This window comes from Bactrocera neohumeralis, chromosome 2, assembly GCF_024586455.1.
Source record: "Bactrocera neohumeralis isolate Rockhampton chromosome 2, APGP_CSIRO_Bneo_wtdbg2-racon-allhic-juicebox.fasta_v2, whole genome shotgun sequence".
Lineage (NCBI taxonomy): Eukaryota > Metazoa > Arthropoda > Insecta > Diptera > Tephritidae > Bactrocera > Bactrocera neohumeralis.
This window is the reverse complement of record NC_065919.1, coordinates 79736468-79762677: the sequence shown is the minus strand read 5'-3', so window position 1 is coordinate 79762677 and position 26210 is coordinate 79736468. Positions and strand designations below refer to the sequence as shown.

General features: G+C 37.8%; 1 protein-coding gene across 1 annotated transcript; it reads left to right on the top strand.

Moving 5' to 3' along the window:
- Window positions 1-12133: 12133 nt before the first annotated feature.
- LOC126765717 (pickpocket protein 19-like) lies at window positions 12134-20738 on the top strand. Its single transcript, XM_050483458.1, has 9 exons — window positions 12134-12811; window positions 12891-13416; window positions 13473-13595; window positions 14815-14964; window positions 15076-15217; window positions 17021-17074; window positions 17230-17368; window positions 19911-20020; window positions 20401-20738. Exons 1-9 carry the CDS (start codon window positions 12606-12608, stop codon window positions 20646-20648), a joined length of 1698 nt encoding a protein of 565 aa, XP_050339415.1. The 5' UTR covers window positions 12134-12605; the 3' UTR covers window positions 20649-20738.
- The last annotated feature ends 5472 nt before the right edge of the window (window positions 20739-26210 follow it).

The window sequence follows — 26210 nt, the reverse complement described above, 5'->3', positions numbered from 1 at the left end:
TCCTTTGCAATACCAGATATAGTTCAGTTACCAGGAGTAGTCATCCTTTAGGATGATTGTACTTGACGCGAATTTTAACAGATTCTGCAGCCTCACGATCGATACCTCCTCCAGTGTATTATACTGAGGAGACCTCAGATGCTTACAGCGTAGTCTTGAAAATGCCTGCCAAGTGCACAAGAGGTACTCCATGTCTGTTACCCTGTTCAAGACATTTCCTGCAATCTTCTCGATCTGTCAGCCCCATCTTGCGGAAGTGTGCCGCCACCAGACAGTGACCAGTTCCTACAGTATCTTCTATTGAGTACCAATAGGGATTTTGTGTACATCCGATCTACCGTTTGGCACATGACTTTTGCAGTTTTGCACCTTTCCCAATAAAACTCAATCAAACTGCTCCGCTTAGTTTCTATAATATTGCTCATATACTTGTATTTGATATGTAGAATATTAGACCGCAAACGCTTCAGTGAAACCAAAGTGCAGCGCATTCAAATTGCCACAAACTAGCTATCAAACGGCTGCTTCAATCAACCGCGAATGCGAGTGCTATACATACATGCACACACATATTTCAGCGCTTGTCTGCACTTACAGCGAGTGCAATGTTCAACATGACGTATGAGCAACATTTGCACGCTCGATAAACTTTTTGCCTGCAACGCCGTTGAATTTATATTGCCGAATTCCAAACGATTAAATTGCATGCATACGTGAATGTGAAAACAGGCACACAAACACAAACGTGTCTATATGACGGCTGACACCCATCCAACCGAGTTATACTCGTATAACTCTTTATCTAACTCTAAGTCAAGCGCCATTAAAACCAACTAACATTTATGCGCAACTTTTTTATGACGCGAATTTCGGTTATTAAAGCGACAAAAAGGGTGGCATTTCCAACTTAAACGGCGCTGTCACACAGTTTTTCATTAACTTGCACTCCGTTCGCCGCTGTGTAGCGTTTACTGTTAGAAATGTTGTTGCTTAAGTGGTGGGAGTGTGGCGCGGCGTCACCTGTCAGCTGACAGTTGACAGTTAGCGCTGGCAGTTAGTGAAGTAGCAGCAGCAGCGGCAACGAAATGGAAAAAATTGAAGTTCACAAGCATAGTTTTAACTGTCGCATAAAAAAGTGTTTTGAAATGTGAAGCATAAAAATGAAGAAAGTTTTAATAAATTTCTGTTTTTTGCTTATTTTTTCTTTTGGCAAACTTTTACTAGTGGCAACTGTGTGCTTTGGCATAGAAGTGCGTGCTTTTAAAATCTTTTGTTGACAAGCTAAAAAAGTTGGCTTATACTTACATAGATATATATATATATATGTGGGTGTGGCTCCGTGTGCTTGTGTATGTTAACTTGGTTGGCTTGTTTTATAGGTCCTTATTCCGACTACAAAAATTGCGCTAGAAGTGTTCTGGCGTTGCTAAAGGTTGTTATAAACTTCGTTGAGAGTTGAAAGAGTTTAAAATCGTTAAAAGTGAAGACGTCTGAGCTCTACAAGAGTTATTAGTTTCACTAAAAACTTGCTTAAGCCTTTAATAACTCTTAATTGTTAATAATTTTTATTTATGTTAAAATGTTACCGAAGTAGAATAGTTTTCTTTTCACTCAATATTTTTCGGTCATCTGAAGAAAAAAATAATGACGGATTCTTAATTAGTACAAATGTCGCCATTTCAGTAAGCTGGAAAACTGAAAAAATCGGCTGATTAGAACTAGAGAAGAGAAAGTAGTTTCGAGAAAAATTCATTTTAAGTTTCATCCACAGCTCAAACCGGTCCAGTTGCCACTACACTAAAACGGCTACACCCCTAAACAATCAAATTTTGAAAAAAAAATATATTTAATCAAATTTCTAGACTAAAAAATTCTCTTAAGATGAAAATCTCAAAAAAAAATTATGTTTTTATTTTCTTAAGACGCTCTTTATTTCATAAATAAATAAGAAGTATGCATATTTATAGATTTTAAGAAACTTTAATAATCGGCGAATCATCTGGAAAATTGTTTGCCTCTGTTGATCCCATCGCCGATCTCTAGGAGAGTCTCCAAGCAAAGGCAGTAAAGAATTTTATTTATTTAAAATTAACTCAAGTCTGAAAACCAAAAAATAAAAATTATTATTATAACAAATGAATAGAGTTAATTATCAAAAGACTAGTCAAACTTTTGCTTTTTGACAAAATGGTGGCTTTCCAATGAAAAAAGTTGCTTCAGAGTTTCTTAGAAATTCCTTCAATCTAAAGCTGAGAAATACAAGGTATGTTCAAAAAATAGCGGTAGACTTAAAATTAAAATTTTGCGGGTTTGGGGACCCTAACTGTCAAAAAAGTTGTCAACCCCTAAGTACGATACAATTTTCAGATCGGATGAATTCTGGGAGCCAATTAGACTAAGTTAAAAAAATTTTATAAATAAACTCACATCACAGAATAAGCAATATGTACATTCGAGATATAAGCAAAAGAAAAAATTTAATTAAATAAAAAATAAAAATTAATTAAATTTTATATAAATATTTGGGTTTAGGTAACAATTGCCCAGCTCTCTTGAAATTTTTTTTTCCTGACGTCCATGCTGACGTTCTTTTGTTTTGCCATCGCCACTTTTCTAGGGATTCCTCTTCTGCTCGTCTCATTTGGGTGATGTACTCTTGTTTCGGCGAGTTTTGAGTTCCTTCTTTAGTGGCAGCTGGGGTGCTCTTCCCTTCTCCTTGTTTTGCCGGTGCTGCTTGTGTGACTGCAGTCTCTCTTGAGGCTGTCTTTTCTCCATTTTTGTTTGGAAGTTTTGGAGTGGCGATGAGTACGGGGGATCTAAGTACCCTACTACTTCTACGGAAGACTTTCCCATATTCCTCTTCTTGACCATCTTTGTTCTGTTGTTCTTTCTGTTGGGTTTCTTGTTGTTGTTGCGGTGTGTTCATTTTTTTCTAGTGGGTCTCCGCTTCAAGCCGCAATCTCCGCACGTTGTAAAAGTCACCCTTAATGAACCCTGTGGTGTTGACACAAGTCGTTATAGGTGCTTATGTTCAGAGCCAGGTTAGGGCACGAATCAGGAGCTCGTCTCAACTGAACCTGTACGGCCAAAGAAATTTTGACGACGTGCATTGAACTTTCTTGAAAACCTGTCATGGTTTTAACGAGACGGAGGTGAAAGCAGTTTTAGACTGCCAACCATTTCGGTAAGATGTCACTCCTATCTACTCAGGTGAAAGAATACTGCCCTCCCCAGCCCTTTGTCAATATGATCTGTATCGGTTTTCCAGAACACCATAATCAGAATTTTACGTTTTGAGTCAAGCTCTTCTCTCCTACAGCTCTTGGTCGGTGGCTGCGTATTACTATTCGCAGCTAACCTACTTAGCGAAGGCCGTCCACTTCCATGCTGCCACATACCCCCAAAACACGTTTATTCCTATCGAGTTTAGTGATGGATACAGCAAAGTGGCAGTCAGCAATTTTTTGGATGTTGCTTGTCCAAGAGTTTCCGAATGATGAAACATATGCTGTAGAAGTACTGTCTTCCTTGAAATCCGCTAAGCTTTTGAAAAACTCTGACATCTAGGCCTATTATTCAAATTAAAGGAAATGCCTTATTATTTGCTCTTAAAGTCTTACTTGTACAATCGAACGTATTCCGTTAGATGCTGTGACGCTAAGTCGGATTTGAGACCTCTTCGTGCTGGCGTGCCCCAAGGCAGTGTACTCGCACCTGTGCTGTATATTCTTTATACAGCAGACCTTCCAGTTGTCAACTCTGACTCCACACTGATGCTGATGATACTGCATTGCTAGCATCAAGTGGTGCTTCCAAAAAACTGCAGATGCAATTGATTGCTCTAGAGCCGTGGCTCACCAAATAAAGCATTGGTATCAACAACGAAAATTTGGGGATTACAATTGATAAGAGGCGCACTTGGAAAGATCACGTAAAAATAAAAAGAACTCAGCTAAATTAAAGTTAGCGCAGCTATACTGGCTCCTTAGGCCAAGATCCCTCTGTAAAATAAGGTAATCCTTAGGCTGGTCTGGACGTATGGTGTTTAAATCTGGGTCAGTGTAGCGAATTCGAATTTAAACGTAATTCAAGATTTTCAAAATAAAGTTCTGCGCACCATCATGGAAGCTTCTTTTTATGTGAGAAGCGTGTCCTCCACCGGGATCTAAAGTTGGTCACTGTAAAGGAAACAATCGAAGAATTTGGCAGACGTTACTTCCGCCGTTTAAAGGATCATGAAAATATATATGTGATTCAACTGCTGGACAATAATTTACGGCATAGATGATACCACTCGCTGGTTCTCCCTTTTCAATTAAATTAATGACAAAAAATTTATTTTTTTATTTAGTTTAATTTTATTTATTTTCTTTATACTCTCGCAACAAAGTTGCTAAGGAGAGTATTATAGTTTTGTTCACATAACGGTTGTTTGTAAGTCCTAAAACTAAAAGAGTCAGATATAGGGTTATATATACCAAAGTGATCAGGGAGACGAGTTGAGTCGAAAACCGGATGTCTGTCTGTCCGTCCGTCCGTCCGTCCGTCCGTCCGTCCGTGCAAGCTGTAACTTGAGTAAAAATTGAGATATCATGATGAAACTTGGTACACGTATTTCTTGGCTCCATAAGAAGGTTAAGTTCGAAGATGGGCAAAATCGGCCAACTGCCACGCCCACAAAATGGCGAAAACCGAAAACCTATAAAGTGTCATAACTAAGCCATAAATAAAGATATTAAAATGAATTTAGCACAAAGAATCGCATTAGGGAGGGGCATATTTGGACGTAATTTTTTTGGAAAAGTGGGCGTGGCCCCGCCCCCTACTAAAGTTTTTTGTACATATCTCGGAAACTACTATAGCTATGTCAACCAAACTCTACAGAGTCGTTTCCTTCAGGCATTTCCATATACAGTTCAAAAATGGAAGAAATCGGATAATAACCACGCCCACCTCCCATACGAAGGTTATGTTGAAAATCACTAAAAGTGCGTTAACGGACTAACAAAAAACGTCAGAAAACACTAAATTTTACGGAAGAAATGGCAGAAGGAAGCTGCACTCAGGCTTTTTTTAAAAATTGAAAATGGGCATGGCGTCGCCCACTTATGGACCAAAAACCATATCTCAGGAACTACTCAACCGATTTCAATGAAATTCGGTATATAATATTTTCTTAACACCCTGATGACATGTACGAAATATGGGTGAAATCGGTTCACAACCACGCATTCTCTCAATATAACGCTATTTTGAATTCCATCTGATGCCTTCTCTGTATAATACGAGTATATATGTACATTAGGAACCAATGATGATAGCGGAATAAAACTTGACACAAATACTGTATTTGAAAAATATGTAAATGACGGATATTGAAATATCGATTATCACTTTATCATGCGAGAGTATAAAATGTTCGGTGACACCCGAACTTAGCCCTTCCTTACTTGTTTTTATTTAATGTCATACCACCATAATTCATCCTCATTGTGTTTTCATAAAATTTAATTATTGTTTTTAATAATTAAACAGACTCTTAATACATTGAAATTAAAAAAAAAATCGGTTCACAACATTTTCACTCCTTTTTCTGGATGAAATAGACTTTCACCCCACCTCCGCTTAGCGCTTTTTTGATTGCCGCTATCTTCATCTATTTTCAGATGGAAACTCAAGAATCTCAAGTTTCAATTTGAACAGTTACAAATATTTTATGCGTTGTATGAGGCAATCGGTTCATACTTTCACTAACCCACCTACTGGTATAACAGGTATGATGATCTCCATATTTACAAGCTAACTGTCATATATGTATCACTAAATAAGTACGAACAATTAAACAAATTAATTTAATAATTGTTAGATTAAAATCAAAAAGTTTTTTATGTAGTTTCTTTAGTAGAACAATAGGCCCCAATCAAGTGAAAAGCCTTTAACTGGCTTAAAAATTCCACGAACGGAAACACTTTTCAACGATGACATTTGAAACTACTAATTTCAGATGAATATGAAAGTCATAAAATAGTCCATATTGGAAACTTCTCAGCTACAATTTTAATAGAAAATATTTCTTTAGCCGTTTGAAAAATTTGCATCGAGAACAAACAGCTGCAAATAACATATGAAAAGAGATGGTGAAATATATTTCTCTCCACATTATTATTTTTATCATCAGCTATGGCATATTTAGCAAAATGCCTGAAATAACTACAGATTTTTTACGCCAAACAACACTGCGACAAACATGCATACACACGTACATTGAACGGCATTTTTTCGCGCCTGACAATGATGAATGTTTATGCGGAAAATGCAAATCAAATGGCAACGAGCTGCGAATATTTCTTCGCACTCAAATGATAATGCGCAGACAACGAATTTATATCATTTTTTAACACGCATACTCACACACTTATACATACATACATTCATTCAATTTATATATATAACTGATAAGCCCCATGCCAATATAAATATTTGCACATTTTAATATTCGTATAAATGCATGCGAGTAAATAAATTATGTCGATTGCTATTAAATTGGCTCAGGTGTCTGGGTAGTCAAACATATTATATTTAAGTATATATGCGCGTAGCATATGCATAGGCGTTTGCGCGTGTGTTAATTTATGCATTTATCTGTATGACTTCGTGCTCTTAGGCCCATCACTTCGGTGTGAAATGCAAAGGTGTCAGTTGGGCGACCCATGAAGGCGTCGAGATAATTTGCGAATGTCAGCGAATAGCGTGTTAACATGATTTACTACTCCGCCGGTGTCGGCTAATACATATCTACATACATACATACATACATGTACTATATATACTTGCATATTTAAGTAAGGCAGTGTGAGAAACGCCCATTAAACTGCCTATCATCATATCGTTTGCATGAGCAAATGAGCGCTTTGCGTATACTTGTGCACTCGGAGCTGACAGGTAAATTGAATAAATCGTGCTTTTTATGAACTACATGATTTATTTTCGGCAACAATGTGATTTTTGCCCAGATATTCTACAATATTTTAAGATATTCCGAGGAAATAATAACATAGTAGATGTTCTGCTAGACAGATGGAAAATAATGCATGAACAACTCTTAATGATTACAGAAAATAAGTGGGGACGTATTATTTTCTATATAGTTTCAAAGAATTATCTACGACTTCGAAGTTATGACTCCTCAACAGTGACGTGGGAGCCAAGTGATTGCTTGAGCGGCAATCCATCGGCTCCGCCACTTTGTTGTTCTTTACACGAGTAATTGATATTCAAACTTCTTCATGATTGGGTAATGGAATGTCTGCTTCGTCGTCATCGATTAGGGTATCGGGTTCGACATCTCCTTGTGTAATGCTTTCACTGCCATTCAGCAGACTGGAGGAGTGTTCCCTCCATAATTTTAGTATGCTCTGGGCATCGGTTACTAGATCATCCCTGGGGGTTCTACAAGAGTATGCTCTTCAAATCTTCTGCTAGTCGCCGCTTTTTTTCGTAGGCCTTGTCGGCCATCTTGTCAAAGCTCTTCTTAATCACGCATTTCGGTTTCTCTCTTTTTTTTGTCTACAAATGAGTCTCGCTTCCCACTTCAGCTGTTGGTATCTACCCCATCCGACGTCTTGTTGTTTGTGCTAACGTTGCGAGTGCCTACCCGTTTGTTTTCTCTCCGCTGCGACACAGCACTCCTCATCGTACCAGCTGTTCTTTTGTATTTTCCGAAAATCGATGGTTTCGGTTGCAGATGTACGTAAATAGCTTGAAAAGCCGTCCCACAGTTCCCATATACCGAGTTGTTGACGAATGCTCTCAGAGAGCAGAAGAAAATCGTTCGGCTGCCTGCTGTGATTGCAGCTTCTCGACGTCGAACCTTCCTTGTAATGGTTGACGTACTTTTTTTGCTGCACAGAGGCGGGTGCGTGGTCCGAGTAAATTTTAGAACCTCAGAATGTACGCACGGCTAAAACAGTGGAGACGTGTCTTCCGTCTATCACAATATGATCGATCTGGTTGGTGACTTTTCAATCCGGAGACAGCGAGGTAGCTTGATAAATTTTCTTATGCTAGAATCTAGTACTACGGATAAGCACATTTCGGGCCCCAACGAAGTCGATCAGCCCCAACCCATTTGGGGATGTTTTATTGTGAAGGCTGAATTTACCAACTGTTGTGCCATCCTGGCACTTCTTGGACGGCGGTGAAGTCAGCCCTTATTTTTAAGAGTACATCAATCAACTGAGCAGTGGCATCTTACCAATTAAGAGTCCTAACATTTTAGGTATATGCCTTGAAACCATAATCCTAAACACGTTTGCAGGGGTGGTCATCAAAAGAGGGGTCACTTATCCGAGGCTGTTGTTTCCTTTTCATTTGTAGGGTTTTTTAAGTGGTGGGTCTCAAACCCAGCGAATATTCGACACTGATCGCCTAGGAATAACACTTAATGTTTTTACTAATGTTAAATTTTCCAGACAAATGAACGCTTTAATTCGCTTGGAGCCAGTTTTATTCTTAAAATGTAATTGCACGCACCCTTGTCGCACATCAAGCCCTCTTTTAATCAAAATATGTTCGTTTCAATCAACTTTCTGGCCTCAATACCTCTATTACTTGCCCATCTTTTGCAATCAATTACTTTGAACCCCATTAATGTCTTTAAAGGGCAATGACACATAAGAGCTGCTTTCAAAATCTTAAGGGCTTAAAATCCAAAGTCTTGCTTGACTGTAAAAATACAGCATACCGACTTATTAAACAAAACTTGGCACCTAGTTTTGGTCTGGCTATCGAGTCGAAGTGAAGTAGCATGGATTGAGAGTCGTTTAATAAAAGGTGTGTTCTAAAATCATGGAGAATGGAAAATTTTTATCCAAATTGTCTAACGATTTCACTTACCACGGAAGGAGATTATTATCTTGGCGGACTCACTGGTCAGATATCTGCTTAATAGCTCGTATTCTGGATAGGCAAAAGTTCAGTCCACTACAATTTCTCTAATTCTGCTTCATGTTAGTGATTCTGTTATTTAGCGTCATCCGCGCAAATCGCGGTCTCGAAGATTTGAATTAACAGTTATAATTGCAGGAGTTCTAAGGGACTTCTTTAGATCAATCGCAGTCTATTTCAAAAAATGTTCGATAAAGTTTTTGACGTGCATGAGAAGATGACTGAAAATATATAGAGTTTGAATTGAATGGCCTAATGCTTTAGTCCATTAGTGGCACTGCTTTTGAACCACTTTCAAAACCAACCAGAACCTTTTAAGGACTAGTGGTGTCACCTAACTATCAAATCATAAAATCCACTGTGAATATAGTTTTTAAGCTTAGCACAGCTTGCGCCCTTAAATACCAAAGCACTAGAATTAAGCACAACCTTTATACGGGCATATACCAAATTGTTAGCAAACTCGCAGTCCTTTTAGTGCTCTTAATGAATGTGTAAGCAAGGAATTGTTTATCTTAGCAGCTCACACTGCGCTCCTTGGCACGCGCTCATCATCAACGCTCACAGAGCAATCAGACTTTCGTGGCTACAAAGTCAAAGTTCGTGTTCGTACAATTGGCAGTTAGCATTTGATGAACCCGCCGAGGCGGGCGAAAGGTTCAATAGGCTTTGTGTTAAATTAACCTGTTCGTGCTTCAGAATTTGACCGAAGGCAAAGACAACAAGTAAATGGCGGTCAACTACGCTAAGGAATGCTCAAATATTTAAATACCCATTATGCTGTTTGGAGACAACTGAGATCATGATGAAAAATATTTTTTCAAATGCAACATTAATTAATTGTAAAATTAATAAATAATTACTCGGTCAGCTACAAAAGTAGCAATGGAAACTCAATGACGCTCCCAGTTACTGCTAAAAAACTTACGTTTTTACTCTTACTTCTTATGAAGGGTGTATTCAATTTAAAAGAAAGTCTGTATGCTTCTAAATTCCCTAACCAAATTCGAACACTTAAATAAGCTTTACAGACAAAAGGAATAAATATGTATAAAGAATGTACCCCAACCATTTGTTGGCACAAACGGTTGCAAATAATGACAAAGATTCATTAAAGAGTAACACAAATAAAAGGAATATCCGAAAACAGGAGACGATGAAGCCTATTTCGCGGCGTAGACCAAATTTAATTGCTTTTTGAGTATAAAGCGCTAACGCTTGTCGCGTGGCATAAATGTTCGTGGTGGAGAAATTGTCTCTTTCGAGCTTCTGTGTTTACACTGCTATACCGAATAACGTTTTACTTAACCGAACTTTCTGTTTTTCATTATCAATGCTACGAGAGTGAATGAATAATTACGAAGAAACTGAATCAAATTATATATTACTTTTATATTTAGGGTTTTCTCAAGTCTAATAAAGTTAGAAGTTATAACGATTCGAAAACTCAGCATATTGTAAATGTGGAAAAATATGTTTTAAACAAGTAAAATTTATAAAAAAATCAAGTTGTGAATCCCAATTATATTTATTGACATAAAAGAAAAATATTTAGTAATTAAAAAAAATCAAACCCAGTTACAGTTTTTTTACATCTTTTTAAATGAATATGAAGACGTGAATAAAGATAACGTTTTTCCATCCCTCATAAGCCGACCTGACATGTTACACAACGAAGTCAAAATCGGCGCCACTAGTTCTGCTTTTTACAGACTGAATAAGGAAGCGATGCAATTGGGTCTGGTAAAGAACGAGGTCAAGACGAAATATCTACTTTCATCAAACTAACAGTCGTCGCACTCGTGGCTTGGCTCCCACGTCGCTTTTGACAGTCATACCTTCGAATTCTTAGATAATTTCATCTATCTTGGAACAAGTATTAACACCAACAACAATGTCAGTCTCAAAATCTAACGCAGAATAACTCTTGTCAGCAGGTGCTACTTCGGATAGAGTAGGCAATTGAAAAGTAAAGTCCTCTTTCGACGAAAAAAAACCAAACTCTATAAGTCACTCATTATTCCCGTCCTGCTATATGGTGCCGAGGCATAGACGACACAGCTGATGATTCGGCGTTACGAGTTTTCGAGAGAAAGGTTCTGCGGAAGAGCTATGGTCCTTTGCGCATTGGCGTCGGCGAATACCGCAGTCGATGGAACGATCGTTCGTGCAAGATATACGACGACATTGGCATAGTTCAGCGAATTAGGAGACAGCAGCTACGTTGGCTAGTTCATGTCGTCCAGATGGATGAGAACATTCCAGTTCTGAAAGTATTCGACGCAGTACCCGCCGGAGGAAGCAGAAGAGAAAGAATTCTCGGTCATTTTCTGGCTGCTTTCCAATTTCGTATGCCAAGCTTATTCGTCTCCTATTCGAGTTCGTCAATCCATCTACATCGCGGTCTTTCCCTTGCTTGAGTGCTGAATGCTTCCATCTTATACAGCATACTTATATAACATTTTCAACTTTTATAAGTTGCTCTGACTCAGGGTTCCACCATATACGACACTTGTCATTCTCTTTTATTGCTCCAAAAGATCCATCTCAGTATCTTTCTTTCGAAGATTTGCAATGTGGCTTTGTTCTTTTCGAGTGGAGTCCGTGATTCTGTTCCGAAGCACTATACTGCTCGAATTATGGTTTTGTTTAGAATCATTTTATTGTATATAGCCTATTGAGTATTTTTGTATTGAACAGTTTGATTAGGGACGCCTATTGGCGGCTTGTATTATTTTTTTTGTACTCAGACTTGTTGAGTTATCGCTACTGAGCTCGACGACCAAGTAGGAAAAGCTTTCAAAGTTCCTAAAGCGTATTACTCAATTTTCACACTCGGTGCTGGTTGTTTTTCGTCTAGATTACAAATGAGAGAATTACTCTCCAGCTAAGAAATACATTATATCTACTTTAAACAGTAGATTAGAATTAATTTCCTGCCGATTAATATTAAACTTCTTTAGAGTTTTTGACTCAAAAATATCTAAAGAGAATGCCTGTAAGTTAGATTTTCATTGAAGAAGGCTTCAAGAGTTATTAAAATATGCGAAAGGATCACGCTCAAAACCAGTGAGGCTTTCAATGCTTTTTTGGCTCAAATGTTTTATGCAAATTAAAATAAATTTTATTGAAATCTATTGAATAAATATTTTATATTTTGAATAATGGCTATATATTTCATACTCACACATATTTTCACTTAGGCGAAACATCTTAGTCTCAAAACTCGTACTTATCAAACAACCCTCATACCAATTGTTAACCAATTTCCATTATCATTTCCTTTATTGGTCAGCTTAGTGGCATTTTCACCTGAGTTAAAAATCGATTGTGTAATTTTGTGAGTAATGGAAGTTAAAAGGAGAACTGCTCGTATTAAGATGCCCTCACAAATCAACGAAGTGATTGATGTACGCAGTGGCACATGAAGTTGAATAAATCAGAGCGACAAATAAGTGTCTTCAGTCAGATTTTGAGTAAATATTTCCCTAAAGCTTATTTGCACTCGGTAAACACTGCCTCCTTCCTACTTCGTCCAGCTCATTAAGCAGTGGTTTTCCTTGAGCTTTGTGCTATTTAAACCGCAAGCTTCAATAAAGTGCTCAACAGATTTCCGAAAATCTTCTGCGTACTTAGTTCGATTGTTCGTTTGTGGTGGCATGGCATACCTGCATGAGCTCACATATCCAATGTCGAGGCCACGCAATGACTTGCTCCTCTTCAACAAAGCGAGCACAAAGACAACTCTGACAAAGAAGCCGACATTATGTCAAGTGGTGTTGCCGTATTGCAAAGGCTACTGCGACATCTCCTCCTTGCATGGCGTGCGCTATCTGACCGACCCAAAACTTTACTACTTCGAACGGTGAGTTGAGCAAAACAAAGCGCACAGTTTGCATTGCAAAGTCTAATGTTTTTGTTTGCATGTGTGTACATTATCACAGCGTCATCTGGCTGCTGCTTTTGATCGCCACCACCTGCGGCTGCCTGTACGTTTACGATGATTTGGCCGATTTGTACTATTCGCAACGCATTCAAACGATTGTCGATGACACCGTTTCGCCCATCTTCACTAAGCCATTCCCGGCGATTGGCATATGTCCACGCAACCGCATCAATTGGCCAAAACTTATGGAGGCACATGAAGTATTTCTCGCACGAAATGCCAGCGACGAAGTGGTGCAGACATTTCGTCGCTTCTTCGCCATAATGGGCGATTTCAGCTTTGGCGAATTTAACCACTTGTCGCGGCTGTATCGACTTGATTTGAATCTGACACTGCTGGACGATGTGAACATAATGGAGGTAATGCGTTATGTCGGCTTCACATGCGATGAGCTGTTCGTGCAACCCTGTCATTGGCGGCGCAACGCATACAATTGCTGCGATCTCTTTTCGATGGAACGTACGGAGTATGGGTTTTGCTTTGTCTTCAATTCGGTAGTCACAAAACGGGGGCGCGAGCGAATGGTGAATATTTCTATTGTTTGAAAGAAAAACTTGAACATTCTTTTTGTGTTTTCTAGCTTAAGGACCGTTATTATCCGTATCACAACGCAAAGACCAACGAGTTGTCTGGTTTGGATGTTGTCATAAATCTTGACGAGACTAAGCAACCGCCAAATTTTACTCGCACAAATGGAGTCTATGTAAGTTAGAGATTTTCAGTTGAATATTCTAGACTTTTAAGAAATAATTTTATCTCATAAGTATTTTGCTCTAACTCATGAAAAAATCTAGTAATTTAGTGCTTACGAACTATCATTATTTAAAGCAAGGTCATAAGTTGGATCTCACTTAATTTAGAACGCCGGTGCGCTGTGGTTCTAAAACGATCTGAGACTGTCACAAATTTGTTAAAGTGGCTTTCCGCAAGTATGACTGCATTGATGTTCCAACCTCAGTCGTGCAAAAATTGGACAATGTAGGAAAAAGTGCATTGATCTTTCAACGTCAACTTCACTCAAAAAACTTTGACAGTGTGAACCCGACAAAATTTGCACAAGCCTGTTGGACTATGTGCAGTAAAAACTCCTACGTTTGCGTGAATAATATCTATTGTGCAAGGGACAAGTAGTTTCATAGAAATCTAGACCAGAAATATCTCATAGTCGGATAAAAGCTAGTCGTCGACCAACGTCTGCTAAGCTTACACGAAGATTTGATTCAAGAACTGCAGAGCACAACGTAGATCCAACTCGTTTCCACTCCGATGCGAGAGGGACAAGGCCCCTATCAAAAAAAAACTGAAAATTCAATTTTTGGCAGACATTTCTACAAACAATTAAAAATTTCAGTGAAAATTTCGCGACATTTTTTTCAAATAGTAGGAATCGAAAAAAATTCTCCATCCAAGTCTTTACGGATTGTATCTAAGAGAACTGTGTAAAATTTCATGAAGATTAGTTGAGTAGTTCTCGAGAAATCTTGTCAGCCGACTTCAAAAACACAGTTTCGTGAAAAATGCATTTAAAGACGGCGCACTTAGCCTAGCTAGCCACGAGCGCACAAGTTCTAAAGGCTGTATCTCCGAAACTATTACTGGAATAAACTTGAAAGTTTAGGACAATATTCTAGAGATGTTGTAGAATTTAATAAGATAGTAAATAATAATCGATTTTTTGAATCCCGTAACCCCATGTAACCCCATAAACTAGAAAAAAAAATAAACGAAAACTCCCAACGAGCTTATTACCCTATAGTCTTAACTTCTTCGAAAAAGTCTTCAAATATTTCCATAAGAGTACTCCGCCATTTCTTCATTCACCTGCATTGCTTACGAGTATTTTCTTATATTAATTGCTGAAATTATGACCTTCATAACCTCTACGACTCACCTTTCTCAAAACTGTTATCTTCTATATATAGGTTATGGTAAAACAGCCGCAACAATGGCACAGTGACCCACGGTTTATCAACCCAAATACATACACAAAAATACCGGTAATACCACAATTCACCTTAACAGACGAACGAACACGTGCGGTGGGACCAGAAGAGCGGCGCTGCTTCTTTCAAGTAAGTGCAGGAAATTTATAAAACATTTACTATAGAGATCATGTATATATCTATGCCATCATAATTATTTCAATTATTTGCAAAAATGCGTATATGCACAACTTCCTTTAGAACGAAAATGGTCATCCTCTTTACAAGAAAATCCCAGGTTTGGAATATCGACGTGGCAACTGTTTCACACGCTGTCATCAGGAATATGTTTTCAAGCTATGCAAATGCAATTTGCGGGTGTTCTTTCCACAGGCTGCAAGTGGTGAGTGCTTATACATACGAAACACCTACATATGTGTATGTATACCCTGTAGGAAAAGTACTTTTACGGGATAATACTCTTACGAGATTTATTTCTCTATCTGTTATCACTAATATTGGAAGGACATGTCGGTTGACGATTCAGATTGCTGATATAAGTTCACTTTTATATATCCTGATTATTTACTGTTTCGGTGATTATTTAACCTAAAAGTAAATAAATATCGTACATTTTGACGCGTACACATTGACGAATACTATAAAGAAGTAATAAAAAAATGTCAGAAGTTGACTCCATCTTCAGTTGAAGAACTTATGGACCCATAAATAAATTACACAAAAGAGTAAAACTTTCTTGAAGCTTCCCTAGTAATTATTTACGTATGTAAAACCAGTACCTTTGTCCGGATAGTAATAGGACTGAGTGGATTAAAAAAACAATTTATTGAACCAATCGCTACAATTCTTTAAAAACTTTCAAAATAGGTTCTTTCTACGAAATAGAGAGAGCTGAGGTGCATGCTGATTGGATCCCCTTTCAAGTGCCTTTTCTGGCAAAGAAACAAAAAAAAGTCCGTTGGGATACCGGTCTTGGTTAGGTAACTGTTCACAGGAAAGACGGTGTGAGCCGGGGCGTTGTCGTGGTGCAAGTTCAAATCGGCCCGATTGACCCTTCGTTTGAGTCTCTTGAGCACTTCCACGTAAAACTTGGAGTTGACGGTTTGTCCAGGAGGTACAAATTAATGGTGGACGATGCCCTTGATATCAAAAAAGACAATGAGATTTGTTTTCACTTTGGATTCGCTCATTCTTCCCTTTTTTGGTCTTGTACCACCGAAACACACCACTTCTTGCTAAAGCAACATCTGAGAAAGCCTGCTTTATCATATCGAACGTTTCTGTCGCAGATTTACCGAGTTTCACACAGAATTTAATCGCGTACCTCTACTCTAACGAACGCTGCATTTTCGGCTTGCACCACTCACAGAAACATGTCGCGCGAAAATGTTTATCCTGACTCTCCAGGTGCTCAGAGACAACTGCTAGCTAGGAACGCCTTCTGCCGAATACAGTCGGTCTGCGCACCCTCCGAAGTATAGTCGTGCGAAAGAAAATTAGGCGTTGATCCGATGTAAGACTTTGGAGGCCAATTTACTAGAGTAAATTGAAATTTAATGTTAAACGTATGTATTTACTTAGACTGCTGATTTGACAGCTTTCCCTCTAAGAAAATTTATGTATACCTCCCAAAACAGATTTACATATCGTCATCTAAAATGCAAAAAAACGTGTCATCAAAAAATTGAGTTTTTATTGCTTACGATTCACTATATCATGTTAAAAATATGTAGCATAAAATTTTCAGTTGACGCTGTCGGTATAACCAATATATAACCTATATAACCAATATATAACCTATATAACCAATACGTAACCTATATAACCAATAAATAATATATAACCTATATAACCATTTTATAACCAAAACTCACATTTTGCTTCAATATGAGTGGTTTCTATCATATTGCATTTCCTTGTTGCGTTTTTTGTTAGGTTATTTTACGCTTTAGGTAGCGATATATGTATACAGCGGAACAACAGAAAATATTAAGCAAGTTAATGGAAGTACACATTTTAGCCATATGCACTTTTTTCCGACTTTTTCCTACAGGGTATATGAGTTATTCTTTGCAAAGTGTGCAACTGTTCAACTGCAGATACATGATATTCTTCGAGGAATTTGCTAAATTTTCTTTTTTTCCCCACATTTTCTCGTTTTTCTTTCATTCCAATCATCGTATAGATAATATAACGGCATGTACTGCAAAGGATTTCAAGTGTCTCTATGAATATAGAGGTAGCTTTAGTGCGTTAATGTGTAGCACCACTCAGTACAAATGCATACTTGTGCTCACCATGCGAGCAAGCACCGTTGTGATTTGCACTTGTGTGGCTTCACTCAATTCACATTTTTCCTTAGAACTTACTCGGTATTGACTTCTACTTTTGCAGAGATTTTCAAGACCGACAATCTCGTGGCGGAAAGCCAGTATGTTGAGGCCGTGTCCAATCACACTATGATTTGTAACTGTTTGAATAACTGCAATCAGATGATATACGTCACCAATTACATAAGTATGCCGCTGGAAGAGTGAGTTTAACATATACATATGTATATAGTTATGTATATAGTAGTGATTTAAAAGTGCTTATGTTTCGTGTTTTTGTTTCTATTAGTGAATATAAAAATATATTATTAATTGAGTTCAAAATTGGCAAATAGCGGTAAGGAAGAGATACACCATTCCATACAGATATTTATATTTTTGCCTTCAATGAATTGAGATTTGACACAAAACACATTTTCATTATGTATGAGTATAAATATTGAAGCTAGGAGAAGATGTGGACGGATTTCATTTACTTTTGACCTTTAACGAAATATGCTTGAGAAATAATTTTCACCAAATTTTATAAAAATAACTCCCACACTAGCTGGCAAACTCTGAGCTCAAAGTTAGTTAAGAAGAATCTGTCCTCACTAGAAATAGAGGCATGCTACTTCATCTTCAGACTCATTTCGGTACTTAGTCAAAGTGGAAACGCTGAAAACTGCAAGTCCCTTTAGCTAGCAACACGAAGCACTCGTACAGCGCTTACATCGGTATGGGAATGAGTTCTGCTATGCGACTGCGAGTTCCTTTTGGCCTAGAGTAGAACGTAAGAGATGTAATGAATTGCTTGCCCTTAACAAAGTTCATCTTGCAGCAATTGTAGAAGTTCGTACTGAACGCTGTCGAATAGGCATTCATGCCGCAAGGCTAAAGTAAAGTCGGACGCAAATTTCCAAATTTTTGGGGAAAATGGTAAGGTGGAAACATCCACACAATTTCACTTCCATTGTCCAGCCTTTGCAAGATTGAGGTTCGAACATCGAGGCAGTCATACTTTCGGATAGCTTTTATAGATATTTATCATAAAGTGAACTTGAATATTATTGTTTGGCTGCATATAGGGATTGATGAGTAATGATGCTCGAACCGATTTCTGTAATTTGGAGGAACAAGCTATAGTGTATACAAAACTACACGTTCACGTAGTTTAGAAGTGTGATCCATTTCGAGGTTCCCTACCTTTTTTTAAAGAAAAAACACAGAAACTTAATTCATAATTTGTTCTATTAGTTACTCATTTAATAAAATGATTTACAGGAAGTCTTTCAATTACAATAGGCATAAATCTGTGATTAGCTCCGCAAATTTCTGAACATTGACCATAAAATAATCCAGGGCGATTTATTAGGAAATTGGTTTGGTTTAATCGACCGGGGCTTCCATCAACCTTTACAAAGGCCTGAATCGACCCGGAATTGTCCGCATAGACTTTATACTTTACATATCCCCCCAGGAAAAAGTCTAACGGTGTGGTATCGCACTTGGTCCAAATCGTGAAATTTCCTGCTCACCGAATTGTTCTCTCAGTAAATCCATTGAGTGTCATCGAGATCACGAGCTTCAATATCTGGCACCAAATAGTCGGTTATCATGTCGCAATCGGTCGTCATTGACGGTTACGCTCTCATCGGCATCATTTTTTGTAAAAAATATGGACTGTTGATTCCACTTGCCCACAAACTACAGCAAATTGTTGTTTTGTATGAAATGGCAGCTCTTGAATCCCTTCAGGTTGCTCTTCGTCCCAAATGCGGCAATTTTGATCGTTAAATATCCATTGGGTCAGAAATGGACCCCCTCGCTGAACAAAATTTGGCTCAAAAACGTCGGATATTCTTGGAACTTTTCAAGAGCCCATTTAGCGAAGCTATGTGGCTTGGGAAGATCAAGCGGCTTCAATTCATGCACAAGCTGTAGTTTGCTGCTTTTAATTAGAGATCTTGATTTAAAAGGTGCCCTGTCATTCCATACATCAGTCCGAGTTGCTGCGAACGGAGCCGAATCGACTCTCTACGGTCTTCGTGTACACTCTCAGCTACGACTGCTATCTTTACTTCACTGCGTGCTAGACATGGTCTATTGAGTCGAATATTATCCAATAATGACTGCTGGGTCTCAAGATGGATGATGGTGTAGTGAATAGTACGCTCAGGAGGCCGGTTATGTTGACCATAAGTTGAGCGAACCGCGAGAAATACATTCTTTACAGAACGTGAATTTTCGTAGGAAAGTTGAACGATTTGTAAACGTTGTTCAGGTCATGATGAAACACCAAACAATACTGAACAAAAGGAATATAACAGCTTGACACGACTCATGCACGATCTGTCAAAACTAGGCTTTTGAAAAAAATATCTCTACTTGGATCACCTGTTAGTTCAATTTCGACTACCTAATATGTAAAGATAACCGACATTTGATAATATGCTGCATTCAAATTGGTGAGTAGTTGCTGAAGAAAAGGATTTCGTCAAAAAGTGGGCCGTGACACTCTCCTTGTCGAATATTTATACCGTCTTGCCTGCAAATATGTTGTATTATCCTAACGTTGAATTGCTTGAAATTTTTTCTGATTTTCTGTTTCTAAGACATTACTTTTAAAGAGACTTTAATAAGCATATCTTCCAGATTTTTTCGATCCAAAATTATATTATGTATTAAAATCATTTAACAATTTCGTTATATCTACATTTTATTAAATCCGAACACTCTTTCTACTCCATTTCACTCTAATCTCAGCGTCAACACCACAGACGAGGTGAAAAAAGTACACCTGGATGTGCACTACGCATCCAACTACATGATGAGCTACAGCACACGAATCCGTTACACTTTCGTCGAGCTGCTAGGTGAGTGCGAGCAGCCAAATAACAAAAAACTTCATAACAAAAAGTGCAATAACTTTTTCACTTTGCGCGTTAACCGCTTGGACTTAGACATGGTTTTGCGTTGTCACTTTTTTGTATGATTTTCTGATTTCTCTTTTCAACTTTTCTCCCCAGTTTTAAGCACTTTTTTGTTTCGCTGCGAGTTTTGTTCTCTGACACTTCCAATTTGCCACTTTTATTGGTTGTTGCAACTTTTTTTGCGCAATTTATTCACACTTTCAATTTGGTTTCAATATTGTTGCCATTCAATTCGGAATTAAACGTGCAGTTTTAGCTTTTTCTCTGCTATGCTTTAGCAAAATCCTTGTCATTGTGTGTGTTTGCTGTTTTTCTTTCGCCAGCTAACTTCGGCGGCATCATTGGCCTCTTTTTGGGCGCCTCACTGATGAGTGGCGTTGAGCTCTTCTACTACTTCACCATTGGCCTTTATACATATCTGCGTCAACGCGGCTATATTTCCAGCGGATTCAATTTCTCTTTGCGCAGCAGCCCAATAGTTGCGAGTTTAAAGCATAAAAAAATGTTGAAGAAACGCAAGCGATTTTTGGAAAATAACAATCGTAAGTTTAAAGTTCAACTGAGACATTGAACTTTGTGCTTAAAATGAATATGAAATTTTATAAGACAAAACCAATAATTTAAGTTGAAATTATAAGAGGATTATTGTGCTTTCTCTGCAATGCTATATATAGTATATGTATAATAAACATTTAACATTTCAATTAGAATTAACTTTTAGCATTTCTGTCAAAAACTTTTCACTCGTACGATGAGTATTTAGGTCCTTAATGTTTATTGAATCAGACAGAATGCACTAAGTGTCATATTAAGTGAATGCTCATAATGGTCCGATTCGTACAATTTGTTCAGAGGTTGTATCTGTGTCTTAAACAATAATCCATGCCAAATTTGCATGACCACCTATACGCCATAGTGGTCCGATATCTGCGGCTTCGACAAATGAACGACGTATTGAGAAGAAAAAGATATGCGCAAAATTTCGGTTGGATATCTCAAAAACTGAGGGACTGGTTCACGTGTAACAGATAGACGTACACGGCTATATTGATTCAGCTTATCACGCTGATTATTTGAAGGGTGATCCACTTCGGGGTTACCAAAGTATTTTTTTAAAGAAAAAACACAGAAACTTCAAATCTAATCGGAAATATTTATTTATCTTTGCAAAGAACATTATTTGGCATTTATATTTTAAAGATCATCTCTCTCAAATGTTGGCCGCGGCTACACCTCAGATAGTCCATCCGTTGAGTCCAATTTTCGGTGACTCGTTCGAGCTTTTCGACTGGTAACTAGCGAATGAGACGCGTGATGTTTTGCTTCAAGGACTGAATCGAAGTGCGATTGTTCGCGTAGACTTTAGACTTTACATATTCCCACAGGAAAAAGTCTAACGGTGTGATATCAGGCGATCTTGGTGGCCAATCGACCGACGTGAAATTATCTGCTCACCGAAGTGTCCTCTCGATAAATCCATTGATTGTTGCAAGTGATGTGGGAAGTGACGCCGTCTTGTTGCAACAAACTGTCGCCGAGATCACGAGCTTCAATTTCAGACATCAAATAGTCGGTTATCATGTCGTGATAGCGATCGCCATTAACGGTTACGTTCTCACCGACATCATTTTTGAAGTAATATTGAATGCAGCTCTTGAATCTATTCAGGTTGCTCATCGTCCCAAATAGGGTAATTTTGCTGGTTTACATACCCTTTTAGCAAAAAATGGCCCTCATCGCTCAATAAAATTTGGCTCGAAAACGTTGGACCTTCTTGAAACTTTTCAAGAGCCCATGGCGCGCAGCAATGTTGCTTGGTAAGGTTGAGCGGCTTCAGTTTTTGCACCAATTGCATTTTGTACGCTTTCAATTTAAGAGCTCGACTTAAAATGAGCCAAGTCGTTCAATATGTCAGTGCGACTCATGCGTGATCAGCCAAAATTGCCTTACTTGGATCACCCAATATACACTTTATAGGGTCTCTGCCGTTTCCGTCTGGGTGTTACAAACTTAATATAAACTTTTCGGGGTATAAAAATATGCCAGTGTTATTGATATGGGAAATGGAAAGTCCCAAAGCGCCACCAGATAAAATTAGTTTGAAGAGCTCCAACTTTACTACATTTTTTCGTCAATTCGGACAATATTTCATTCGATATCTAAGAAAAAAATGAAAAAATATTTTTTTTTAAGAAAAAAATGAAAAAATGTAAAAAAATTATTTCTATTTGTCCACCCTAACATCCACATATGTTTATAAAAAAAATACCGCTATAGCTACATATATGGTATTTAGTGCAAGTATTTATTCGCTTGAATTGCAGACAAACTTTCAAATCGAATCTGAATATTTTAATGCAACCTTGTGAATTGTAAAATCGTAGAAAATGCAATATTTATGCAGAAGTAAATGTAATCCACAAACAGCATTTATTATTCAAGCTACTGAATCACTGACTGCGAGAGCAAGTCAAGTGCCAGTGGTAAAGCAAATATTGTATAAACAGATAAATATGATGAAATAAATGCACTGATATGTATTCATACACACATATACATATATACCAACATTTATACACAAACTCACACAAACATCAGTTAGTTCGTGGTATATACTTTATGATTTTATGTAAGAACTGATGCTTGACCATCGCTCATAGTGGCTGCAATGGCTGCAGAAACTTTTATGCAGCTCATGCAAATCACTTATGCGTGTATACCACTACTATTATGGGCATACAGACTACATAAATATATTTGAATATATGTAAGTATGTGTGTGTGTGCATCCTTATTTCTTTGGGAATTGTTCGCAATCAAAATATTTTGCAACGGTTGACCACAAGCCACTACTATTCAAGCATAAGGGTCATTATTGTGAGTAAGTTGCAGCAAAAATAAAACAACAACAACAACTAAAACCAATAATAAGTACTGCAACGGACAGATAGCAAAACTAAACTGTTTGGCTTTATAATAAAAATATTCGTTTGAATGACTTAAATGTAGTCAGAAAGCGCATCTATTTAAAATGGTAGACGAAACGAAATTAGAAGTTTTTGAAATTGAAAGAAAATTAAGACCTAAAAATTATTGGTGAATGAAAGTAAAAGAATGTTATTGAAAGGAAAAAACAAAAACACAAAGTAACATTAACATAACAGTATTTAATATAACATAACATAGCTTAACAAAGAAGCGATGCGATCTGCACAATTCAAAGGTTATACCCTTGGATAATAACACATGCCGAATTTCGTGAGGATATCTTGTCAAATAAAACAATTTTCCTTACAAGAACTTGATTTTGATCATTTTTTTTGACAGTTGTAAGCTACGTTGGACCGATTTCGGCGGTTTCAAAAAAGAAGCTTCACGGAAGGAAAGCAAGTATGCAAAATTTCAGATCGGTGTACAAAAACTGTAGAACTAATCGACTCAGCTCGTCACGCTGTTTATTTATGTACGCATATATATAACTATAATGTATTCGAGGTTTCTTCTAGGAGCTACCAACTTCGTGACATACTTAATTTATCCTGTTCAGCGTAAAAAAGAAAATAACTATTCAATACGTAAGTGTAGAAGAATATCGTAGACACCGCCTACGCGGTTATAGCCGAGTTATCATTTCAGTATTTAGCGCCAATTCGAGGTGCCTAATGCAGCCAGGTACTTCTCCACTTGATCTCTCCAACGGAGTGGAGATTTTTCTCTTTCTCTGCTTCCACCGGCAGGTACTGAACCGGAAATCTTCAAAACTTGAGTGCTTTCTTTTATCCGCGCAGCAGATCATATTCCGCAAAATCTTTCTCTCGAACGCTACTGAGGTCAACTCATTAGATGTTGTCATCACCCATGACTCTGCACCATATAGCAGGACGGGAATAATGAGTGACTTGCAGAGTTTGGTCTTTGCTCGTCGATAGAAGACTTTACTTCTCAATTACCTACTCAGTCCGAAGTAGCACCAGTTGGAAAGCATTTTTCTGCGTTGGATTTTGAGGTTGACATTGTTGTTGCTGTCAATACTGGTTCCAAGATATACGGAATTATCTACGACTTCAAAGCATAACTGCGATGAGTGGAGATATTTCGTCTTGTCCTCGTTCACAACCAGCCCCATACGCTTCGCTTCCTTATCCAGTCTGAAGAAAGTAGAACTAACGGCGTGATTGTTGAGGCCAATGATATCAATATCATCGATATCATACGATAGAGAGTCCCTTTGTCTGTAGCCTCGAACCGCTCGGAGAATACACTTGTGCCAACGTTTTTTTTTTCAATACTCGAAACAGTTGTTAAAGTCAATTTCCGGAAAAGCTTTCAATCTGCGTAGCGATTCACGTTTAATGTCTTCAATTGACTCAAAACGGTTTGCATAGAGAGGTCGGTTAAGTTTGCTGAATAGCAAGAAGTCACACGGAACTAAATCAGGTGAATACGGCAGTTGCGGCACGATCTTTGTCTGAAAGTTTGGCGAAAAGCTAAAGAAAATCAATGCAGTAAGCGAATATGCATTACCGTGGTGCTTAATTTCGGCCTCTTTTTACGAATAGCTTCGCTCAAACGACCCATGACACTCAAATAGTATTTCTTGTTGTTGTCAGTTTGCCCGGTTAGAAGGAGTTCGCAGTGCACCACATCTCGATAATCGAAGAAAACTGTCAACATTACCTTGATTTTTTACCTGCTTTGACGTGGTTTTTTCGGCTTCGGGTCACCTTTGCCAAGATATTTGGCTGATTGATCGGCTGTCTACGGTACGGTAGCATAGATTCAATACTCATCGCCATTATAATACGTTTCATGTAATCCTGGCAGTTAAAAGCCACGTTTAAATTCAGTGATTTTATAACCAATCGTGATTTCACTTTTCTAAGGTCCAAACTATCTTTCAAAATGGATTTCACTGCGGCTTCCGATATTCCAACGATGCCAGTATGATCTCTGGCCAATCATCGATTCTCAAGTTCCAATTCCTTTTTTTTATTGTTCGTCATCAATGCGTTCTCGACCTTCTTTAAATAATTTGTACCAAATAAAATCACTTGACTCGCGACAAACAATTATAAGCGAAGGCCTTTTCAACGTTCGAAACGTTTCAACACCAGAAATTTAATTCCGCACACAAAATTTAATGAATCTTCTTTGTTAAATAACTTTACTCATCGTAAAAATCGCCGAATACACTTTATGTACTTCAAAAAGACAAACGTATATTTTTTTTTAATATTTCTTTATTTATTGGATCTGCTTGGTAAAGCCTAACAATAAGTATTCAAATCTTAAATCTATTTAAAACTAAAAAGCTCAAGAATGTGGTTGAGCTTTTTGGTTGCTCTCTAGTAGGCATGTTTCATTGCAGGAATTTACCATGGCATTAGCCAATGGGTTTGGATGTTCGCGAAGTTTAGAAATATATCGAATTCTGCTGTCCTCTATCTCCTTCTTTACCATAGAGAGGCTTACTAGAGCTGTGTCATCCGCGAAAGTGAATGTTAATGCGTTAACAGCTGTTGGAATGTCTGTTGTATATATTATGTACAGAGTTGGGTCTAGCACGCATCTCTGAGGTACATCAGTACTTATTGCTCGATCTTCTGATATGAAGTTTGCTACTTTAAATGTAAATTTGGAGGAAAGGAGTCATCTTTGATAGTAACACTTTTTCAAATATTTTAGAAACACAGTGTAAGCGACTTATTGGTTCTGTAGGAAGACGGAAGTCTTTCCCAGGCTTATCTATCATGATAATCTGCGAAATTGAATAGTATCCGAAACCAAGAATTGCATTAAAGAGCAAGGAGAGCACCGCTATAGCAATATTTGGTAACTCAATTAGCATTTTTGGAGCAATATTATCGTGTCCTGATACCTTTTTCCGGTTGAGCTCTTTTATGATACTAGTAATTTCAGAATTAGAAAAGTCCTAATAGACAAAGTTGAAACTTAAAGTTGTTCTTTGGGTAATTAGATCGAGATACCTTTTCTAGGTGATTTGCAAAGCAAATTGGTGGCCGCTACTGTTGGCTTAAAAGACTTTTTGGTTTTCCAAAGGAAGTTTCTTTATATAATTTTCAGTATTGTGTTCTTCCTCGCGTTTAAGAGCTTATTTAATTTAAGCGGTTAC

Bases quoted from the DNA above. Each gene is read 5' to 3' on its own strand.
- LOC126765717 (XM_050483458.1), top strand. From the start codon at position 12,606: ATGGCATACCTGCATGAGCTCACATATCCAATGTCGAGGCCACGCAAT. The intron at 14,965-15,075 runs GTAAGTGCAGGA...AACTTCCTTTAG, and splicing joins AGCGGCGCTGCTTCTTTCAA to AACGAAAATGGTCATCCTCT. The intron at 15,218-17,020 runs GTGAGTGCTTAT...ATCATCGTATAG, and splicing joins CTTTCCACAGGCTGCAAGTG to ATAATATAACGGCATGTACT.